This window comes from Xyrauchen texanus, chromosome 6 (assembly GCF_025860055.1).
Source record: "Xyrauchen texanus isolate HMW12.3.18 chromosome 6, RBS_HiC_50CHRs, whole genome shotgun sequence".
NCBI classification, from domain to species: domain Eukaryota; kingdom Metazoa; phylum Chordata; class Actinopteri; order Cypriniformes; family Catostomidae; genus Xyrauchen; species Xyrauchen texanus.
Genome location: NC_068281.1, coordinates 36,738,440 through 36,763,107, shown reverse-complemented (window position 1 = coordinate 36,763,107; position 24,668 = coordinate 36,738,440). Strand labels below are relative to the sequence as shown.

Sequence of the window (24,668 nt, the reverse complement as noted above, 5' to 3'; positions counted from 1 at the left end):
CTCAAGACACTTGCATTCTCTATTCGTGGCGCTGCATTCATTGTGAATGGCCCCTAAGGCGGATCTAATGCAGCATTGTCCTGAACAAGAACTGGTTCATGATTCTCAAACCTACAAGGTTTGCTCAATCAAATCCTGTCTCTACATGGTTTGTTGCTCTCATTCATTGTGCATTAGGTCGTTTGGCAAGCGAGGGTGTCTGCAGGGATCCCAGAAGCTCTTGCGCACCTCCTGTCCCCTCGGAGTGCCTCTCAGCTCTGAGATCTATGGGCTTGTCCAAGACAGATGACCTGAGGGCAGAACTTCTGAGAGCAGAGCACCGAAAGTCTGAAATGCACTGGGATGACAGTGTAGCTGGGTCTAGGTAAGACAAATAATTATATGTCCCTTTCTTAGGACTGAGTTTGCTGATCTTTATAATGGATATACTGTGTACAGTGGTTTTATATATGTCCACATTTGCATCATAAATTCATAAAGGTTCATAAAGAAACTGAAGTCAAACTCACCAGGTGGAATGCCCCTAAAGTTAACTAGTTACATTTATAATACAGTAATACATATCTTTACAGCAAAAACATAATTTATTACACAGTTCTTTGTGATAATTGATTCTTATCGGTCAATCACAACATTCTGTAGTAGACAAACATGTTTGCATATTGACCTCTAAACTGTATAGTTGTTGTCCCAGGCAACTGATTTCCTACATTGCTGTGCTAGTTTCATGTCTCTCATATCACTCTCCATTCTCTGTCATCGCACATAATAAAATAATTTGAACTCAAATCAATACTACTGTACGTGTCCACATATTTACTTATTTGGTAAGTAGCTGTGGTAAGTTGGATATTGTGCTCACATTCCCACATTCACGTTGGGGGTCCTGTTCACCCTGTAGGGATATATTTTGCTATAATAATTGTCTCACTGTGCATTTTCCCATATATTGTTGTTTATTGCTCTAATTGTGGGCTTATTCCCCATTACCTATGTGTAGGAGAGGAGGGGAGAGGGAAGGGAGGCCTAAGTTATCTCTCCGCCGCTTTTTCTCAGCCATGGGACTGAACAGTGTGGGTAAGCTGGTGACGGGCAGCCGCTCCAACAGCATGGAGCATCTGTGTTCCCCCACTTCCCGCTACAGTTCTACCTCCCCCAGTCCTACACGCAGAGGGCTGTCCCCTCTGCTGAGAACCCCCTCTCTCCAGTCTCTCCACACAGTAAGCCTGAATTCAGAATAGTTTGTTTAAGAGTTACTCCACCAAGCACCCAACATTGCAATATCCTGAGAGATAGTTTGGACTGTATCTCTGGCTTTGTTTCATGAAATTGCAAAACACATTATGTGATTAGACGACTGATCATAATACTGTACATTTGCAGACTTATGTAATGACACATTTAGATCAGTTTGGTAAAACAGAGAAAAAATATTATTCTGCTCAGAAACAAGTTTACTGAATCTACTTGTTGAAGATAATTAGGTTATAGAATAATACAAATAATGCTAATTCTACTACTTATAAAAGTACTTATTAACACCAAAGAAAAATGTAATCAGCGGTTTTTAATTTAAGAGATTAAATGAGAGATTTTAGAGTGTATTTAACAATTGCAATTTTAGCCCTATTGAAATCATTGAGACATGATGACTAAAATGATTAAATCCATGTGATGTCAAAGGTTTGAGCATGCCAGTAAAATCTAAGTTAACCAGAATGTTAATAATGGTTGTGTATGCACAGTGGCCCCCAAAATATTTGGATTCTTCAGCCACACATTAAATATAAATATTGTATATGTATAAATATTGTTGCAATAGACAACAAAATATCAAACCAAGTGGCACCTGAAAAGACATTTTCTTAAAACTAACTTCACATTTCCGAGCCATTTTTGCAATAATTTTAACCAACTCAAAGTATATTATACCGGGAGAAAGCTATGTGTAAGCATTTCCATTCATTTCAATGCAAGTTGCTCGGCTAGCACAGGTTCCCCCTAGAAGTACACAATTTGCCATCTTTGCTCATGGCTGTAACATGTGCTGCGAGATGGGATAAGAGAACAGATCTAAGTGCAGCTTTAATGAGGCTCAAAGAAATACAAAAAAAACACAAGAATTCAAGAAACAAGAACACAATCACTACAGCCTAGAAAGGACAAGAACCAACCATGACAATAAGAGGGGATCAGAGGGGAACCAGGAACAGAACCTAAAACTAACTTCAAAATAAAAGTCTAATATAATCAGCACCTCTTACTGGCCGCTAGAGAGGTCTCATATGTTACAATGGCAGTTTATGGACACTGAATTCTGCTGCCAGGTTGTTTCATTTGAGCCATAAATGCCATATGGCTAGTGAAGTGTATGCACTGCTTTGGTGGCTTTTCCTGTCTTCAAATACTGATTCATGCAATCTTTCTTAATAATAAATGGTTTTATAATGTAAATTATGTATGCATTTCTAAGTGTGGTTAAAGTGTCCAAATACTTTTTGGGGCCACTGTATATAAAAAAAGGAAGTGTTTTAATGTTGTGTTGTTGCCATCTGCCACCAGGTGTCTCCTTTGACACAGTTACGTAAAGCATCTTCAGTACAGAGTCTACAGTCCCCAAAGAGGAAGTTTGAACGCTCCACTATACTAGGAGAGTTACCATTGCCACTGAGTTTGGGACCCAGGTATGTAAAACAATACATCTGATAAAGTGATCTATTTCTAGCATTCAAGACGCACTTTATGCTTCAACACATTTGGAGCTATACAGAAAGATCCTGTCAGTAAGAGCTTTAAAATTATAAGTGTTGGATAGTTGTAATATATTCTTAAATTGATTTTTATATTGTTGTTGCAGGGAACTTCAGAAGGAAGAGAGTGTAGTGGAGGATTCTCTAGGGACAGGTCCACTAGGGCGGCTGATACAGGCCTTTCCGGATGGAACTTTACTTATAGAGCTCATCAGACCTGCCAATGGACCCTTCGGATTTGTCATCTCCAGGGGTAAAGGGAGACCAGACTCAGGTAGACTTATGTGGTTCTTGTGACTATTCCCACCTTTAACTCTATGAAAAACTATGATGTTTGAGATGATTCCAAATAATTAAAGGTTTTTAACAAAATCACAGATTTGGAATGCAATTTTACAGGTATATATGTGGAACGAGTTGGAGACAGTGCCACAGAGAACCTCTACACTGGGCTTCTGGGTGTTGGAGATGAGATTTTAGAAGTCAGTGGGGAAATCATAGCTGGACTGACCCTAGATCAGGTTACACGCCTAATGACCCGTGATAGCAAAGCTACTATCCGGATCCTTCAACATTCCTGGATCAAGCATTGATACAAATGGTGCAAACTACAGACAAAGAACATGACAATTTACAAAACATTGATTTTACACTGTTATTTATCTGCAAGTTATAGTGAAGGGCATGTACAATCAATGACACATGCAATGCATTGTTCACAGAGCAATAAGAAATAAATATATTTAAACCTTCTTGGTTTTTATATACCTTCCACTTATCTCCTTGTTAATTTTAATGTCTCAGATAGATAGATAGACAGACAGACAGACAGACAGACAGACAGACAGACAGACAGACAGATAGATAGACAGACAGACAGACAGACAGACAGACAGACAGATAGATAGATAGATGACTAATTAGAGGATTATTCCAGGTTCAATTAAAGTTAAGCTCAATCAACAGAATTTGTAGCATAAAAATATAGTGAAGTGACTGGAGCCAATCCGTAAACATTACAACATTTATTGTTTCAAAATTAGCCACAAGACATTAACAATATGCGTGTTAACATGGTTAGTGTGATAAAATTGCTTACCAACCATTTCCGTGTAATGTTATATCCCATTTGTTGCCATGAGGACATATTGCTGTAAAACCTAAAACGACCGTAAAGATTCAAATGACTATTATCCCTTTAACATCTGATATTTACCATTAACCGATACCATCTGACATACGAATGTCATAACGTAAACCTTCAGTGCACAAATTAAAATCATGTTGTGTCCTAGTGAGATTATTTAACCACAAAAGCTGCAATTTAATGAGATAAATAAAACAGTTTGCATGTAATTCAAATGAGTGCTTGTGAATGTATGCTGACGCACTATACCTTTTAAGGCTCCTCCATGGCTCATACAGGGAAAACACCATCATGAGCATTGCATGCTCTGTTTGTAGCAGATCAAAGTAAACAGAGTGCAAATTCACATTGTAGTGTGAGGAACATACAAAGTACATACTTATTTAATTAAAAAGCAGCCTTTTGCGGTTTAATAATCACTTTGAGTCATGTAGCGACTGGCTTTTCCGGAGTGGGTAGCTGGTGTCAAACATCAGAGCTCCTTGGTCAAAACAACACAGAAACACTTCAAAATAAAAGCTCTGTCAAAATCTATAAGGGGGCCTGTGTAGTTCAGAGAGTATTGAAGCTGACTACCACCCCTGGAGTCGCAAGTTCGAATCCAGGGCATGCTGAGTGACTCCAGCCAGGTCTCGTAAGCAACCAAATTGGCCAGGTTGCTAAGGAGGGTAGAGTCACATGGGGTAACCTCCTCGTGGTCGCTATAATGTGTTTTGCTATCAGTGGGGTGCATGGTGAGTTGTGTGTGGATGCAGCAGAGGATGTCTCTGTGGTAACGTGCCTTAACAGCTACGTGATGAGATGCGTGGATTGACGATTGGAGGCACCTGAGGTTCATCCTCAGCCACCCGGATTGAGACGAGTCACTACGCCACCAAAAGGACTTAGCGAAACTGTTGATATAGAGTTCAGAAAAAAAGGTATTGGACTTGGTATCAACGATTACTAATAATGAATTATTGGTACTCGTACTCATTCTCAAATAAAAAACAAACAAAACAAAAAAAATGGTATCAGGACATCCCTACTCAAAACTAACTATACTGGATATGCTTTGTGATCAATTAGTTGCAACATTGTGTTTTTCTTTAAATGTACTAATCAACATTTATCATCAAAAGTCCTTCCAACGTTACTGTGCAATATTATATATTATTTACTATAGTGCAGCATGGCTCTGCTGTTACAGATGGAACTGAGATGCACTGTAAAGTTTATCTTTGGAGCAATACTGATAAAGACACGGCTCGGCTTTATTCATACACTCATTGACCTGGAACCTGTGAGTCATCTCTTCTCAAGCCCGAATTAGTCATTGCTATTTTGGCCCAGAACAGTGAAAGTTGTCTTCCCTGGATTATCCCAAGGTCCACATCTCCATCTGGTAACTGGATTTTGTGTCATGTTATGTTATGTTTTCAACAAGCACTCATTTAGTCTAAACATAATGTGCGAACTTCATTTTCATGACTAATTATTGGATTTTGAATTTTCACACTACACACAGTAGTGTAAACATTAATTCTTACATTGAGTTATGCAAACAGATCTTTAGAGAAGTACATTTAAAATAATTTTAAATGCCATTAATATATTGTCATAGGCCTATATTTGTATTTTAATGCACATGAACTGAATAGTTAAGCATTGCTTGAGTTTGTTAATGTTTTACTAATGAAAGTTATTATCAGTATAATCAGTGTGATATAATAGAAATGTGTCAGAAACCAAGGACTAGGACTAGTGTGTGAGCACTTGAACACAGTAGAAAAGGGGTGAACCCAAATGCAGAAACCAGAGCTCATTCCAGGGGAATATTTTAAAGTCTTTAATGAGAGAGAGAGCGAGAGCGAGAGAGAGAGAGAGAGAGAGAGAGAGAGAGAGAGAGAGAGAGAGAGAGAGAGAGAGAGAGAGAGAGAGAGAGAGAGAGAGAGAGAAAAAATAAAAAAAATATTTTTGTTTTCCAAAAAGTCCAATATGTAAATCCAAAACATTCCAATCAAGTATATGCATAAACAAAAAGGGAATTATAACAGTTCCAAAAAGTAAACCCAAAAGTAACTCCAAAACATTCCAATGAGTAAATGCAAAAACAGTTCCAAAAAGTAAACTCAAAAATTCCACAAGGAAAATTAGTAAATGCAAAAACAAAACAAGAGAGCAATACCAGTTACACAAAGTAGTTTCCAGAGAAGGCCTGAGGGCAAAGCATGAGGGTGACCAAGACTGGTCCTGGCACATGAAACATTGAGCAAAGAACTGATGAGCAGGGCAACTTAAATACACACAAGGTATCAAGGCACAACAATATGACATAATAGCAGAAATGGGAAACCAACAAGAAAAGCAATGGGGGCCACTAGTGGACAAAATAAGTCCATAAACCTGACAAAATGTGTCAGTGGTTTGTGGAGTATTTGACCACATATTGTGAGCACTGGGCTTTTAATTACACCTAGTGATTTTTGAAGGAATGATCAGAAGGGTAAAAGGAGAAAGGGAAGAAGAAAGCATATGAAGTTGTTACTCCTTAATTACATTTTTTTAAATTTTAATAACAAAAATCAATCAACAAAAATACGTTTGTGAACAGGACTAAAGTCAGCAAGTCTTGCTCATTTTGAGTATATTATTTGTTATTTTTTTGTTCCTAACTTCACGTAATGTCATAATTGACTATTGTTCCATAAACTAGCATTATGTAATCAATTAACTTAAGTTATAAAACTGTTATGAGTTGATGCTGTTGAAATGAAGGAATTATTTGGTAAACAGTTTTAGGAATATATTGATTGGGGGTGATTGATTGATTATTTTATTGTCATTGCTTTTACAATGAAATGTCGAGTAGCATCATCTCCAAATAGCTCACACATAGTGTCTACACCTATAGAAAAGTGCACATTTTCAGTTTCTTTTTTTATTGGTTATAGGGCAAGGTGATGATGTTCCAATCAATGGCCATTTCATGACAAAAACTAAAACATGTGCTAATATGTATTTAGTTTGACAGGGCTGGGACAGACCACAATATTGACAACACCACAGCAATGCTAAATGATTGGCTCTCTGGAGTGGAGAATTTATACAGTTCAGTAAAATTGAAGACCATGGAGCATGAGATGAGGTTTCAAAGTTCACCGCGGTGTAGTACATTTCAAAACACCATAATTTCATAGGAATTCTCACACAACTCACTGTATTCCTTGCCATAAGTTAAATAATATTTGAAATATCATGAAATTATTTTTATTATTTTAATGTTTTACAAAAGCTATGTCCAAAGAGTGAACCATTACATGCACTCAAAAAATTAAATATTAAATAAATAACTCTTTGGCTGAACTTGATTCAGTCATGGACAGTGGTTCCACATGTTTGAAATGAGTTTTCTTAAATTAAAATAACCATTTTATTTCAACTTAAATACCTCAAATAGAGGGAACCTCACTGAATCAAGCAAGTCCAACAAAATGTAACATGTCAAAATAACTCAAATGAAACACTATTAATGATGTGCTTGCTAGTGAAGAATGCTAGCATGTTTAATAAATCAAGCTCCACTCTTCACAAAGATGGTAAAACTACACAGAAATTCTTCTAAATCACAACATCACAAATCATTAAACAGTAACAAGTTTCCCCCTTTATTTACACCCTGCACAAAGATGAACATTTTAAGTTGAGTCCCATGCAAAGCATGCTGGGAACTAGAAATAATCTGCACAGTTTCCATTAATTTAACAAATAAATAATCATGTCATCCCAACACAAATGGATTAAGTAAAACTGACAAGACACATTTTTTTGAATCAACTATTCTTAGTAACAGTGAATTAATCTTGTGAGACTTAAGCTGCTTGGGTGTTACCTTCTAGACACAACCTTCCCCCAGGAAGAGCCTTCAAGGTTCTGGTGAGGAGACCAGAGGACGTAATTGTTTTCTGTGCCACCGACTCATTTGGCTCACTGGAGGATTTGTTAGCAGGCCCGGCATCACAGGGTGGGTCGAGTGGGCCTGTGGACTACAAAGGGATATGTGGCAGGGTAGAGGGTGGGGCCGGGTCCTAATTCCGCACACCTGACCCCTAATCAGGCAAATTAGCCCACGAGAGGGGTAAAGGCCGACAGAAGACAGCAGTGCGACAGAGAGAGAGATTTATGGACCATCCGATACGATAGATGATGCTACTCGACATTTCATTGTAAAAGCAATGACAATAAATTAATCAATCAATCAATCAATATATTCCTAAAACTGTTTAGCAAATCATTCCTTCATTTCAAAAGCATGCGAGTTGAAAAAACTCATAACAGTTTTATAACTTAAGTTAATTGATTACATAATGCTAGTTTATGGAACAATAGTCAATTATGACATTACGTGAAGTTAGGAACAAAAAATATCAAATAATATACTCAAAATGAGCAAGACTTGCTGACTTTAGTCCTGTTCACAAATGTATTTTTGTTGATTGAGTTTTGTTATTAAAATTTTAAAAAAAATAATTAAGGAGTAACAATTTAATTTGCTGCGTTGACCTTTTCCCTCTCTTTTAAATTTGACAGTGTTTTACAGGAAGTACTACACTGTTACAGAAGTACCCCCCCCCCAGTTTAATTATTTCTGTTTCCCTCCCCTTGTCCCCTCCCTCGTCCAGGTGGACGGGAATGACCTGCCGGCAGAAGGGGCTTAGGGCACGCCCTCCACCAGGGAAAGAGAATGAGGGAGGAATGTGGCAGGGCGGAGGGCGGGGCCGGGTAGTGATCCGACACACCCGGTCCCGTATTAGGCTAATCAAGCCTCCGAGAGGGATAAAGTTCGCCTGCAGAGGATGGTGCGGGAGAGAGAGATCGTTTACGGACATGTCCGTCATGTGTTTGTTTGTCTATTAAGTTTACCAATTAAACTATTATTTATATTATCAAGCCGGTTCTCGCCTCCTCCTTTCTATTGATCACTTTACAGATGGTCTAACCCATCTCCTGGGAACCTGGGGAGAGATGATGGGAAGGAGAGGGAAAGGCGAGCAGGAGGGGCACAGAGAGAAAGAGAGGATAGAGAAAAACTTGCTCGCCGGTCCTCAACCACTCCTCTGCCCTCTGGCAGACGACAGTCGCTCCTCCCCGGGCGGACGGCAGTGAGTCCTCCGACACCTAGCGGACAGTAACTGCTTCTCTACTTCCTGGCGGATGACAGCAGTACCTTGAACTTGTGTGTTTATCAGCAAGTGATCACTGTCTGTGAAATGGAGACAAGATCATTCAAACTAACTTTTAAGAATGTATCATTCAATCCAAATTAAATGTTACCTTACCTCACCCATGGGTGCAGCAAAACATCAAATGCCTCATTTAGATTTAGCATTCAGTAAAAAATGTGAATATTCAGCACAGATGTTTACCAAAATGGGCATGAAATATTCTAATAATTTCTTATCGCAATCGCATTAAACATCACAAAGCACAGATTTGTATCAGGGTTGTAATGTCATGTCCACAACAGGATTTGAGGGTTGTAAAAGGAGCCCCAACAATAGTAGTTATGCTGTTGAATCTACGTATTGGATAAGATGATACACTGGTACTGTAATTCAGCAATAGCTCATACAGGGACTATGTGGTGGGGGATACCAGAAACTGACTTAGAATCAGAAAAGAGTCATAGAGAGGTTGTCTCACCAGGATGTTGTCTGCCCACTGTGCCCTGGCTGACGTGAGTGCAGCCTGCCTCAGCTTTATCACATGGGTGAACAGAGACTCAGGCCAGTGCTTGGGGCCCAATTCATGCTTATAGAAGCTATAAAAAGACACAAACAAATATATTCTTGTATGGAAATTCTGCTTACAATAGACTGTATACTCTTGTTTTAATAGTAGGAGACACATACTCAGAAAATTAACTTTTACAATTGTCAGTTTAACTCAGTCCTTCCATGTTTATATTGCTCAAAATATTCTTGTCATCAAGGGAACTTAAATTAACTGTTGATAATAAAAAATCAACAGTTTTCTGCTTTAAATCTGCTATTTAGTTTTTGCCTCTGTCCTGCCACATATCCCTTTGCGGCAGGGCGGAGTCCACAGGCCCACTCGACCCACCCTGTGATGCCGGGCCTGCTAACAAATCCTCCAGTGAGCCAAATGACTCGGTGGCACAGAAAACAATTACGTCCTCTGGTCTCCTCACCAGAACCTTGAAGGCTCTTCCTGGGGGAAGGTTGTGTCTAGAAGGTAACACCCAAACAGCTTAAATCTCACAAGATTAATTCACTGTTACTAAGATTAGGTTTAGTGTTTAGTATTTAGTGGTAGGGTTAAGGTTAGGGGTAGGGGTAGTCCAAATAAACACAATAAGCACAGTGTGTGAACATCACATGCAACACTAGCGAGACTTTAGGCAACCTGGTGGCTACCTTCTAGATGTGAACATGGTGAAGGTGCTCTGACAGGACGTTGAATTGGAATTTAATTGGGAATGACAAGAAGAGGAATTTACTGATTTGCAATTCAAAAACATGTCCATAGGTAGCATGTTAAACATTGATTATTAGCATAATGTAATGAAAATCTAAATGTATTTAAAAAAAGAATTAAAGCACTGAAAGCAATTATATACATGCAGTTAAATGAGGTATGGGGCTGACGCTTCCACAGGGCAAAACAATATTTATAATATAAAATTAGCAATGCAGTATAACAAAAACTAAAGCTGCTGTAGCCAAAACTAGCTTCTAGTTATTTATATGATGTTTTACTGTTGAATCTCTTGAATTATTTTGTGAAGCAAAAAAGATTATCTTGTTTTGTTCCCCTGGTTTTGTCACTCTTCCTTTTTTAAGCATCAAGAGCGTCTTGTGGAGGAAGTGAAGTGTCTGGTGAGCCCAGATTACTCTTATTGGACACTGGGCTATGCCTTTTCACTGCCCCTCAGAAAGATGCTGCCAGTGGATGAGTTCCTTCCTGTTATGTTGTAACAAACACCCCAAGTAAGTGTTGGTAGATGTTTAGGCTACACCAATTCCAATGAATTAACTCTGCTCATAATGCAATCAGAAATGCTTCTATTGCAGCTATAAAGCAGAACATTGACTATTGACATATATGGGACCCATTTATGCCATTTAAACTAGGTGTTTATCATCATGTATATAATGCTGAAATGACCTGCCAATCAAGTTGGGGCATGATTGAATTTAAAGTTTGTTTTAAGTTATTTCCTTTTTTTTACAGTTACTTCTGTCTAGGTAGCTCTGCAATATTGCTCCCCATTATTTTTTAGCAATTAAATGCATTCAAATTTGCATACTGTAATGTACTGTGGTTGATGAAGAATGCACAAATATTAAAGCATGTTCTTTAGGTATAGGTTCCTGGACATACTCCCTTGGGATGTGTGTGTTGTGTTGTAACCTAAATATATGATATAGTCACAACCACATAAATTGGGTTTAACAAGTAATTCAACAACAAGGAGCAAGTTTCTTGGTATATCTATCTAGCACTTACAGTTAAACAAAGCCACCCGATTTGCAGCTTTTTTATTTTATTCAACGTTTGAAATGTGACGCTCTTCAGCTTTCATGGCATTATGAGATAGTAAAGTGTCCAGAGGATGCACACGTCATAATCTCGCCAGATGCAGCTGGTTATTTGGTATTCCGCATACTTTTTTATGGATACGGCAGCATTCAGACATTCTACTCATTTGACATACTTCTATTAGAACACTATTTAGTAGGGGAGTATGCATATTCGGATGCCGTTAATTGAGACATTTTTCGTTACTCAAGAATTGGACTGCTTATAACTACCTATTTCATACATCAGGTACTTTGGTCTGTAGGGAGGAATATATGGATCACTTTAATCAGAGACTACACTGGGGAGCTGGGGTATTTCAGGGACACTGAGACCTCCACCATCTGGAATGATAAGACCGTGGCCACTGACTGGGAGGTCCAACGTGTCCCTGGAGACCGCAGTCATGGTGATAAGACCCCCACAACCATCTCTGAGAATCGACTAAAAGATTCACATAAAAGATAATCTAGATCTACACATTCAAACTAATATTTTTAAGAGTTGTGCATTTAAATTTCATAACAAATTTCATTAAAATTGAATTGAGCAATCTTTGGCAAAATTAAATAAATAGTAAAAAAAAAGTTTTATTAATGGAATGTTCTGGGTTGGATACATCTTAAGCTTAATCAACAGCATTTGTGGCATTATGTTGATTACCACAAAAACTAATATCAAGCAACAATTAAAAAAGTTAAAAGCAACAATTGAGGTTACATTGAGGCATTTACAATGGAAGTGAATGGGGCCAATCGGTAAACATTCAAATACTCACTTTTTCAAAAGTATAGCCACAAGATGTAAACTATATGTGTTAATATGATTTTAGTATGATAAACTCCACTCCAATTTTACAACTTCGTTGCCATGACGACATGATATAGTAACTCTGAAACAACTGTACAGTTACGATTTAAACAACTTTACAAAATAAATAGCACATGAGTTTTAACAGAAGAATTAATATAAGTGCTTTTATAAAATAATACGTGTCAAATTTCTGCCTTTAAACCCTCAAAACATTGTCCCCATTCACTTCCATTGTAAGTACCTCACTGGAACCTGGAATATCGCATTTTTAAAGAAAAGGAGGGACGAGTCAAACTTATTTTTTTGTGGTAATCAACATTATTCCACACAGTTTAATTTTAATTCAATTTGATGGAAATTTGTTATGAAATTGAAATCAATCTTAAAAATAGGCTTATATAGGCTTAAAAATCTTTTAGTGCAGAATCAATAAGGAATGAGTCGAATGTCTTAAGAAACTTTAATATGAAATAATGAATGAATTTGTTCAAAGCATTCTTGACCACACTAAACTTCAGATGATCAAGATTTTGGGTTAAAATCAATGTATACAGTAGGCATTGAAAGTATGAACATTTAGGTTTATTTTCTTTCATTTCCATCTGGAAACAGTTTTTAGAATTAAAAATATTTTTGTAGAAGAAGAAGAATCCTTTATTTTGGTCACACATTATACACACAGTTTTTTTGCATATATACAGTGAAATTTATTAGTTTTCACATATCCCAGCTAAGCTGGGGTCAGAGTGCAGGGTCAGCCATGATACAGCGCCCCTGGAGCAGATAGGGTTAAGGGCCTTGCTCAAGGGCCCAACAGTGGCATCCTAGGTGGTGCTGGGGCTTGAACCCCTGTCCTTCTGGTCAGTAACCCTGAGCCTCAACCACTGAGCCACCACTGCCCCTAATTTGTGACATTGACCATGTTAATTCCTTTTCCTAAAGGTCACTACTTCTAAAGGTGTTCACCATTTTAATCACCTTATCTGTGCAGTTCAGTTATAGTTCTGCAGTGTGAGAACATTATTTCTCTTTAGTGTCTTTAGTGACCAGGGACCTCATTCCACACCCTGTACCTTATCCATTTTTTAGAGTTGTGACCACACCTCCTTAGCATTCCTCAACATTTCTCTAATAAATAGTGTAACATGAAAAAAATGGCAAAATTAAAAACAAAAAATAATATATATATATATTAATATATAAGGTTCAGACACCCGAGATATGTATTTAGTGTCACTTTTTTTCGCTTCCACAAATCATATTTGTATGATTATTTATCACATGATATACTCACGTCAAATGAGTACTACAGTCATACAAATGACTAGTATATCATGATGATTTTTATGTGCAACAATGTTGAATCAGTATTTCATATGTATGTACACATACATATTATCCGTGCTATTTTTTACTCAAGGTGGCACTGATGTTTCAGTGATTGACATTTGCCAGTGCTATTTGACAAAGAAGTTGGATGACAGTAAACTATATAGCAAGTGTCACACATGAACAGAATATGATTTGGCTATTGTCATTCGTGTTTACTACTGAAATGATGTAAGTTGTGCACTTATGTAGACTAAAAAAGTACCTAAGAAAATACATACAGAATGTGTAGCTTATAAGTTATGTGTAGCTCAATATATGTTTGACAGCCAGTTGCGTCTCATGAAATTTAATTGCGGAAGTATTGAATCATGTCCTATATTTGTCCTGATATGTTGCATTATCTATTCAATATATGGAAAATATAACATCTAAATGTATCAGAATATTTTCTAATGGTCTTGTAAATGCTTTTGGACATTTTACACTATCTGGGCATTTTGTAGATCCACTTTTGTTAGATCTATGTGCCAGGTTTCTGAAGACCTGACTATGTACCTTATAATGTTTGGAGAAATTCCCATGCACTTAAAGGGATAGTTCACCCCAAAAGGAAAATACTCTGAGCCTTATGGATTACTTTTTTGTCTGACTTGTGTGGCAGCCATTCACTTGCATTGTATGGATCTACAGAGCTGAGATAGTCTAAAAATCTATATTTGTTTTCTGCTGAAGAAAGAAAGTCATACACATCTGGGATGACATTATAGGGTGAGTAAATAATGAGAGAATTTTCATTTTTGGGTGAGCTATTCCTTTAACCCTTGTGTGCTGTTCAGGTCTTTTTGGACCGGTTTTGATTATTTTTCTTTAATAAAAAATGGTACAACTGAGTGGTGACTTAATTACTTTTCCTCCACTAGCTATCTGAAAACATGCACACAAAAAAATATAAATAAATCTGGACTTGATTCGATAAGTCTAACGGGTCATTAAAAAAAAAAAACAACACTTGTGATGTTCCGGGTCATTTATGGCCCGCCATAAGAAATGATTGGGAAGTACTAAAATACAGAGATTTGTTGTTTTTGTCAAATAAAAATAAAATCAGACAATGCAGAACACAACCACACATACATGAAGGGGTATGTGTGGTTGTCCCCCCCCCACCACCCCCACCACACACACACACACACTAGTTTGTTTGATTATATTAGTGATCTCTCATTGACTTCCACTGATTTCATATCAGGCTTACAATATTTTCTATTTCCAAACTCTACCCCTAAACTTAACCTTAACCATCACACAAACATAGATCTGAAGATCAACATCATCCGACTAACTGAAGAGCTTTTTTACCTATGAGGACTTCTGACCTCTATACCAAACCTTCCACACAGGTCAAAGTCTGAGTCTGAACCTTTTGTGCCAAAGTTTTTGTGCTAGAATTGTGATGTTTGAAATAAATGACAGGTAACAAAATAATCAGATTTGTCTGTGGAGCATTGTCTTGTTTGACAGCATATCGGAGGATCATCGCTAAAATCTGACACATCAACGTCAACAAAACATGCTACAGTTTGACAAATAATATATATTTTTTAATAATGTCTAAATATATCTGCATAACTTGTGATAATATCTAGAAATTAACTCTTGTGTCAATAAATAAAAAAGTTACTCTTATAAGTTATCACAGTCTAGGATATCAATGATAAGACATCAACATTCATTTTGATGCATTATTATTTTTAGTGCAGTGTCAGATTAAAAAAACAACACGAGACATTAGAGGACAAAAATGTCCATGACAAAAACTGCCATAAAAATATTATTTATTAAAATTATTTTCCACTTTCACTGATATATATTTTTAACCAACATCAGTCCTGATCATAACTATCATTAATATTCAGGATTTTAACCCTTTAAATGCCAGTTTGTTTACATAATGCCACTGTTGTTTTTACACACACACACACACACACACACACACACACAAAACACACTGACATCCATACCAACACACCCACACATTTTTAGCTGCATCATTTATTTAATTGGCCTGCAGTACTCTATAACACAGCAAACAGAAAATAGGAAAAAAGCTTGTATTTGCTCCATAGGCTAAACATGAACATTTGAAAGCATAATATCATAGAATTCATTATTTAATGCTTTAATGGTACTGGGATCAAATATTGCTGTTTTAATGGGTTTCAATGGGAGCATTTTTGTCCTGAAGGTCCTGAGTGTAACTATTAAAGATGTATTTTAGGAACTGAGGTTGGACTATTAACATTCCCCCCAAAATACACAATTTATGCTGTTGGCATTAACACAGCCAAAATTATAAAAAAAACAATGAAAAAGACAACAATGTCATGAAGGTCGCACAAGGGATACGTTTGTTAGAACATGAGCTTATAGATTTCAGCCAATTCATGAAGCACTGAAGTCATCTACTGGCGACAGTAGTTAATTATTTTTATTATTCCAGCAGATACCACTAGAGCCCCTAGTGCATGACAAATTGTGATGTTTTGACACTTTCAATTTACTAAAATTAAGTTCTTTTTTTATAAAGATAAGGTAAAATGTGCTTGTTTAATATGTAAATGGTGTAATTTAGAGCTAAATAAGTTCGAAATACCACAACCCCCACAAAAAAGGAAAATATTACACATATTCGGGTCACTTTTGACCCCTGAACAAATGAACAGTGCACAAGAGTAAAGGGTTAAATGGGCTTAGGTGAAGTGTAGCTTTGCTATAGCATTGTGAACATTGCTAAATATGTCATGTCAACCAGACTAGGTGCTGTTGAATATTAGTAAAACAATCTTACTGAAAATGAAAAAAAACAAAAAACAAATACATTACAATGACACCCCATTATCTCAGTATTTTCAAATGCAAGCAAAAAACACCCAAACACCAATTAACTCTTCATCTGTTTATTTATTATTTAAAAAGCACTGGAGGGTTTTTGTTGGAAGCAAACAATGGATCAATTCAACAAATCAAATGATTAGTCAAGTCTCATACCATAAGTACTGAAAAACAAAAACAATCTTAAAAGTACACCGAAACAAAAGCATGTAATAAATACAAATTTGCGGAATAATGCAATTCAAAGCAAATAAAAACATTTTTTTAAAGAGGTTTTCAGCATCAAGTTTTATCACCTGAGGAGGATACACGCAAGCTTTTGTCTTGACAAAACCCGCTGGTCCACTGATAGAAGACATGGCTATAGGTAGATTGAGACCTAAAACAGATCTCATCAGACGTCCTTTTAGTGTGATTACCATAGACAATTTGCCAATCAGTGCATTATCAGGTTAGTGTGAGGAAACTTAAGGATGGACAAGGTCTAGATTGTACACCAAGCAACAAAACAGTTTTCAGAATACAGTCAGTCCTCTAAACTCTCGATCTAGTGGCATGATTAAAAGCAACCACACTCACACGCGTCTCAATTCACTTGAATTTGATACACAGAGACCGGATGCCTCAAACACAGCAAATGATGCAGCATTTCTCCCGAAGGAACTATATAATACTAGTTTTCTTCTCTATATGATTGCTAAGCTATACCAGATATCTGGGCTCCGTCCTAAACTCTATCTAGAAGACTGCATACTTTATAGACATCTATAGTATGTAAACAGAGCAGTACTTCAAAGCATAAGAAATGTGACTCAAGTAAAACAAACCAAACAGTAGAAAAGTTAATAATTGAACTTAAAGACCACAAAACACAAATACAAACAAATTAGACTTGATCCAGTGGTTTGTGATATAGCATCGCCTGTCCAGAGCACTAGCTGCAAATGTGTTTGGTAAAATGGGAGGATATCAGTTGGATCCGGACTGCTAAATGAGGACATTGTAAGTGAAAATCAAAAGACTGTTTAGTATCAGATACAAAGCCCACTGCAGCCTAACACAGTGTACCATTGATGTCATAGTGCATCAGCCAAACGCAGTACAACAGATCCACAGACAGCTGAAACCACGAGACGACAGCAAAACAGCTCTAAAGAGAGAACCCTTTTAGATAATGCCCAAACATACAAAGCATTTAACAATTACATAATTTAATTTGCTACAGAACGAATAGATAGTCTTTGATAATATTCTAGTTTGGTTCTGTAATTGTAGCGGAGAACGCAAAGTTTATCATCGCACTTCAGATAACTGCCAGCAGCTACCTAAAGCACTATGGATATTGCATGAATAGCACAGACAAAAGAGTTTTCAGCCTAAATGTATCATTAACCAATACAAAAAACGTATCTGTATTTTAGAATCAGAAAGGGAAGACACAAGACAAATGACATTAACAACACATTTGCAAGGCAGAGCGTTTGTATCCATAACTGAAATAACTGTGAGAGTCTGACGTTAAACCGGTCATAAATGACCCGGTACTACAAAATGCAAAAAAAAACAGACGAAACTGAAAAGTCCACAAAAATCCAAGTCCATTTTGCTTATGTCCGTTCTCACACTGGTTTAAGCACTCGGACAAAGGTGCATAATTAGACTAATGTATCAATTTATAGTGACAGGTCCCCTTCCACAGTGTTCATTTTGTAGAAGCACAATGCAGTAGCACCTCTACAGTGTAACCCATCACACTAGCATGAATTGTATTCCATTGACAATACCAGTAAGAAAAAGTGCAATATTGCATGTGTATTTCTTTAGTTGAGAGAATCCGTGCCTGGCGGCACACCTGTAGAAAATATAAAACAGTAAACAATGGTGCAAAACAATCAAAGGATTTTAAGGCTTTCTGAGTATCCTGATGTATTCTTTGTTCTCTGAGATAGTTGTAAGAGGTCCACTCTGCAGGCGGGACAGTTTGGAGGGAAAGAGAGAGATAGCTTCCCCTTCTCTCATGCATGAATATACATACACACAAACATTCACGCACAAGCTGAACTACTCTATTCAAGCGAGTACTGTCACCCCTAATATAATGTGTATAAGTATTACTTCTAGTAGCTCATATAATAACATCTTGTCCATTGAAGCTGCAGGCATAGATATTCATCTACACATATCCACATTACTATTAGACATCGCAACATGTACAAACATGTCAACATTACATGAACAAACAAAAGAGTTCCTCCAAGTGGAAAACAATAATAATATATGCATGGTCTAATAATAATAATTAAAGCCAAATATTTCAGATGCCATGCTGATGCTAATAAAAAACAAAAGGAAATAAGCAAAAAATGACAATAACTTATTACGATTAACCATTTCAGTACAAAAAGCTGAGGAAACATGAGGAAACATATTTACAGGCAATGTTTCTACCTTAAAGGAACTCGCTAGCCATTTCAGTTTCATTTACCATCAAATGTTAAGTTTCAATGGGTGTCAAGAATATTATTAGTATTCTTAGGAACAGAAAACCTTGACATCCAAATTCTCTCAAGTACTCACCCTCATGCCATCCCAGATGTGTATGACTTTTTTTCTTCAGCAGAACGCAAATGAAGATTTTTAGAAAAATATCTCAGCCCTGTACTCCAGACAGTGCAAGTGAACAGAGATCAGGCCTTTTAAGCTCCAGAAATCACATAAAGGATACATAGAAGTAATGTTTAAGACTCCAGTGGTTAAATCCATATCTTCAGAAGGGATATAATAGGTGTGGGTGAGAAAAAGATCTTTTAAGTCCTTTTTTTTTAACTCTAAATCTCCACTTTGACTTTCAGAAGTGAAAGTGAAACTAAACAGGCACCACATGTGCCATTCAGATGTAAACGTGAAAATGGAGATTTAGAGTAAAGGGGGGAAAAAAGGACTTAAATTTTTATCTGTTTCTCACCAACACCTGTTATATCCTGTATAAAATCTTCATGTGTGTTCAGCATAAGAAAGTCATACACATGTGTGTTGGCATGAGGGTGAGTAAATGATGGGAGGACTTTCATTTTTGGGTGAACTATCCCTTTAAACCTCATTGGTTTAGCTGAATGTTGTGAGTAATACAAAAATGATTTGCAATAATTATTCAATTCATTCTGGTTATTGTATCATACAGCATGAATGGAAAAGCAAAACAACAGCACCAGAGAGGGTTTGATATTCTGACTATTCAAAAAGGCATGACTAAAAGGTTGTGCTAAATTTTTGAAAATAGATGAATTAACTGTTTAAAAAAAAAAATAAAAAAAAATAAAAAGGCTTTTAAACAGGAAAACGTTCCCTTAAACCATAATGCATCCTTTTGAAAGTGGCTGACAAGTGATACAACTAGATGACGGATAACAACAAAATGTTTGTTGGAAAACATTGTGCTAATGCTGGCGGTAATTTTGTCAGGATGTATTAACAAAAATGCTGTTTTACTGTTTTTACGTATTTCTGCCTAGATCACCATAAATTAAAAGTTTACAATATATTCCACCAAAAGCTGGCACAATTTAAGGCCAAAGTTGTATTCTGCATCATTTGTCAGTCACGATAGATATATATATATATAATATAAAATCACATGACTCAGGCTCTTTGTAGGGGAATGTGCTTGAGCATTTTGTGTATCCTTTGCCCATTTTGGTCATCTCTGGTTGGGCGAAGGGGTTCGGAGGAAGACGTGGGGAAGTTCTTAATTTTGGCCTGAGGAAGTGAGAACTGAGCTTAAAAGGATCCCAGCATGCACGTGATCAAATCAAGCCGAGGTGGTGGTCATATTGCAGACGGCAAGGGTATGACGAGGTCCCGGAGAGGAGTGGTGAGGCAGTGGGCGTGTCTATAAGGCAGTGCTGGTGTACTCTGATGCAACAGCTGGCGGGGTTGAGGCAGATCCCTGAGCCAAGCCCTTCCGGTTGATCAAGGAGGGGTGGAAGTTGGGGTGCCGACGGGCGTGCTTGATGAGATGGTCACTGCGCATGAAGCGCTTGTCGCAGAGCGGGCACAGAAAGCGTTTCTCGCCCGTGTGGGTACGAAGGTGCCGGGCCAACTCGTCAGATCGGGCAAACTTCTTTTCACAGTCAGGCCAGGTGCACGGAAAGGGCCTCTCGCCTAGACAGTACATATGGACAATTAGCACACAATATTTTGTCAACTACTAGCTTCTATCTTATGTCATAACTTTTTTTTTTTAATGTGTGAAGAGCAAGTATATTGCAAACAGATCTCACTAAATCAACACATATTTTTGCTCCCTATCTACTGTACTGTACCCTTTGTGCTCCCTCGATGTGCACTTGTATTCTAAGTGTACAAGTTACTAGTGTTTCATTACTGTACTAGCAACTGCACTTGTATTTTCTTAGTGTACCATCTACTAGTGAGGCTTTCAAGGTAAATTCCGATGAAAGATGAAAATGCTAAAACGGTGCATTCGAATTTTGAATGTGTGCCTTAAATATGACCACTATTCGAATTAAATAGAAATTTTAAAGCCAGCATAATTTTAAATTGACGTTGTTTTCCTAGTACATAAGAGTGAATATTGAATACTCAAACCATGCAACACCGTCTAAAATTATTGCGAATAATGTTCCTGGCTGTAAATTTTTTTAAAAAAAAAAGCATTCCATTTTAAACTAATAATAACAAACAAATAAATAAAAGTTTTAGTCGGGTCATATTCTCAAATGTTAAGAAAAAAAAAAAAATCATACGAGGGGGGGGAAATTGCTTCAATAGACAGCCCGACTCAAGCTTAATAATAACGCAAGTGTTTTTATTAATTACAGTTGTTTGCCAGTTAGTAATATTCCCAGATAGCAGTGCTTTTCGGCTGAACTCCGTGGTGAAGTGGTAAGAGCCCAGGGAATGTTCAAACAGAAGGAGCAGAACGCAAAAGAACAAAACAAAATACGAGCATTTCAAGACATACATTTCCAAATTTGACTACATTCCTAACAGTGTTTTAAACCCCACTGCATAATCTGAAAAACGCTGATAAGAGAGCAAGACGCAACCAACAAAGACCTCCACCTAAGGGGCTCTTCAAATTTAACGCTTTTGCAGCCATCCAGTTTTCCATTTGTTTTTATATGTAAACACATTTACATTTATGCATTTGGCATACGCTTTTATCCAAAGCGACTAACAGAGCCCTTATTACAGGGACTTATTACAGGGACAATCCCCCTGGAGCAACCTGGAGTTAAGTGCCTTGCTCAAGGACACAATGGTGGTGGCTGTGGGGCTCGAACCAGTGTCCTACTGATTACCAGATTACCTGTTATGTGCTTAGACCACTACACCACCACTCCAAACTACACCACCACTCCAAACACATGATAGATGAACATCTTTAATTGTTACACCACGTTTTGTTGTTTATTCAGCCAGTTCATTCTCATGCAGGAACGCTGTCTTTTTTAAATGCCATGTAAAGTAAAAAATAACTTTAACCTTTAAAACGTTTCTCGAGACACCTTCTTTCTGTTAAACTCTATTTGTTGTGCTGCATCTAACCTTTTTTAGAGCATAAATCGATTGGTCTCAACTAATCAGTGCTTGGCACATCCAAAATTCGAGTGCACAGTTTTAGCACTTGAATGTGTTTTTCTTTTTTTCTTAATTCTACAAATATTTGAATTCCAAAATGTATTTTAACTTGTACTGTGGCACCAGAGCTACACTATATTAACATATTTTTTCCCTCATTTTACTTAATATGTGAGAATATGAACTGGCTAAATTAATTAAGATATATAAATCTCTTTTATTTTATGCACTTTAGTTTAAAATAGAATACACTATTTTTTTTTTTAGCAGGAAGGAATGTTCTTTGCAATAATTTAACATGGTCCTGTTTGGCTTGTATGTATTTGTTGCGCCCTCTTGTGGACTAAGAAAATAAAGACAATTTAAAAATCTGGTGACTTTAAAATTCGAATTTGGCTCATATTTAAGGTAAAAAAATCTACATTTAATTTCTCAGCCCAGTTGACAGCCCTACTAGCTAGTGTACTTGTGTTTCAACAGTTTACTACCAACCGAATCTACTAAAAATCTTTGTGTTTAGCAGAGGAAAGAAAGTCATACACCTCTGGGACATAATGAACGCAAGTAAATGATGAGAGAATTTTCCTTTTTGGGTGAACTATCCCTTTAATTACAATTATTTAATTACAATTATTTATTTTGGAGTTAACTGGCATTGGCCAGTTAACTCCACCCCTTCCGTTACTTAGGGCAAGCCATGACCGCTGAGTGTACAATCTTCTTTGGGTTGAAGAACATCTGGTACAAGTAGTACACTTCTTTCAGTATGAACACATTCTTGCACGACAAAATGGCGTAGAATAATACAGGACGTGATTTGGGACGCACCGTAGCTTTTTCTGGTGTGCTAGTACCCACGGTACTGACTTGCGGGTGTACTAGCAACCGTACTACATTTGCATTAGTGTCCTAGCTACTGTACACGTGTCTCGTTAATGTACTACCATTTTCTTAAGTGTACTAACTCATGGACTAGTGTTCGGTTAAAAGCCATCACCTAAGGTGCGTGGCTTAAAGATAACAGAAGGTGCATTTAAACGGGAACCTGCGCGTGACCGGCGGGCGCGCGCTGTCTGTGCTCGGGCTCCGTTCATATGCAAATATGAGGTTCGTCACTACACTACTATACTCGGTCCTTCCTCGTGCTCCTTCCTTTGTTCATTAACTTTCTTTGTTCGGAGGCCACAGTTGGGGAGTTTTCCCCTCTTTTGTTCAACTAACGAATAGTGAATTACGTTAACATACACAAATTCACTTGCAATATCTATATTCAGTGCCGTTGAGGAGTGCTGACAAGAAGAGCCCCTGACAACCCTCAACAAACAAACGCCAGACACTATTAACGGTTAAGAGAGCAGTGGATTGATGACTACTTATATATGTGTGGATATCAGAGGGTTAGATATATATCGATTTAAACCCCCATTATATCTGCCGCATGCATCACCGACTTCATCTTGTCCCATGTGGTTGAGCTCACCTGTGTGTGTTCTGATGTGCGCTTTCAGGTGGGATGATTTCCCGTACACCCTGTCACACCCGTCGAAAGTACAGGGGTGACGCTTGGTGGGCGACCGGGGTCCCCCTCCTCCCCAAGCCTGCTGGGGGGTGTTATTGTACTGTCCCGGGACAGGGGTGGCAGAGGGGGTCATGGTCGGGGTGGTGGAGTCAGACAACGTGGTGTAGCCGCTTTCTCCGCACGACGAGTTGCTGCTCTCGGAGTAGGCCGACATAGGACGAAATTTGCCATGCAGGTCCGTGAGGATCTCCGCCACCGTCATCATGTTGGCCCCCTCTAACCGGAGCGTCTCCCGCACCTCCCTGTCCTCGCTCGACCCGTCTGGCTCCCCGGGAGAAAGGCCCCGAGCAGGGGCCTGAGCCGCACCAGACACCGGGGTGGGTCGGTGGAGGACGGGTCCGCTGGATATCGACACCAAACACTCGGCGGCAAAATAATCCGAGTAGGCGACAGACATTATTTCGCGAATGTGTTCAACGACAAAGCAAAAGTTATGATGGGGTGCCTCGTTTCCTGAGCCCGTTCAGTTCTTCTCCAAAGATGTTCAGCTCGATGGGCGGCCTCTGCTCTCGCTATCTATGAGAAATTCAAACGAAATAAATAAAACTAAAGATAAAAGTTCTAAAAAAATAAACTACCAGCGTGTCTCCGTTTCAAGCCCCAACGCGGTATCCTACATTGCCCCTCATTTCATTGTGTCTGCTACTGAGCCGGTAAAGCACACACCACGCCCCCGGTAACGAGTTTACTAAACTCACTATGGCGAGGGCTTTGCTCATAAATATTAATTACGTAATGCGCCGTCAGGCCTAACTGACTGGCTGAAAGGCAGACGTTGGGAAATAGGCGGTGCTCACCTAGCAAATTAACCAAAGATTCTTTGTACCATTGGCATGGTCCGCGTTTTACCGTCTACGACAGTAAATCACCGTTTGCTGATACCATACAAATGAATGGAGAGAGCCGTAAACTAACACCTACCGTCACAAAATCGTCCACGTCCACTCTTCTAAAACAGCTATTTTATCGT

General features: G+C 38.0%; 2 protein-coding genes across 2 annotated transcripts; one reads left to right on the top strand and one right to left on the bottom strand.

Moving 5' to 3' along the window:
- The first annotated feature begins 266 nt into the window (after positions 1 to 266).
- Positions 267 to 3,360, top strand: si:ch211-13f8.1 (uncharacterized protein KIAA1614). The gene is made up of 5 exons (XM_052129380.1): positions 267 to 364; positions 1,001 to 1,220; positions 2,563 to 2,684; positions 2,858 to 3,024; positions 3,150 to 3,360. The coding sequence occupies exons 1-5, from the start codon at positions 267 to 269 to the stop codon at positions 3,341 to 3,343; spliced, it is 801 nt and encodes a 266-aa protein (XP_051985340.1). The 3' UTR covers positions 3,344 to 3,360.
- A 13,214-nt stretch (positions 3,361 to 16,574) lies between these two features.
- Positions 16,575 to 24,317, bottom strand: LOC127645326 (Krueppel-like factor 9). The gene is made up of 2 exons (XM_052128905.1): positions 23,600 to 24,317; positions 16,575 to 20,676 (listed from the first exon to the last, which is right to left on the bottom strand). Exons 1-2 carry the CDS (start codon positions 24,093 to 24,095, stop codon positions 20,405 to 20,407), a joined length of 768 nt encoding a protein of 255 aa, XP_051984865.1. The 5' UTR covers positions 24,096 to 24,317; the 3' UTR covers positions 16,575 to 20,404.
- Between the last annotated feature and the right edge of the window lie 351 nt (positions 24,318 to 24,668).

Excerpts from the sequence above, each read along its gene's own strand:
- LOC127645326 (XM_052128905.1), bottom strand. The coding sequence starts at position 24,095 with ATGTCTGTCGCCTACTCGGATTATTTTGCCGCCGAGTGTTTGGTGTCG. Across the intron at positions 20,677-23,599 it reads GCACATCAGAACACACACAG|GCGAGAGGCCCTTTCCGTGC; the intron begins GTGAGCTCAACC and ends TGTACTGTCTAG.
- si:ch211-13f8.1 (XM_052129380.1), top strand. The coding sequence starts at position 267 with ATGGGCTTGTCCAAGACAGATGACCTGAGGGCAGAACTTCTGAGAGCA. Across the intron at positions 365-1,000 it reads GACAGTGTAGCTGGGTCTAG|GAGAGGAGGGGAGAGGGAAG; the intron begins GTAAGACAAATA and ends ACCTATGTGTAG. Across the intron at positions 3,025-3,149 it reads TAAAGGGAGACCAGACTCAG|GTATATATGTGGAACGAGTT; the intron begins GTAGACTTATGT and ends GCAATTTTACAG.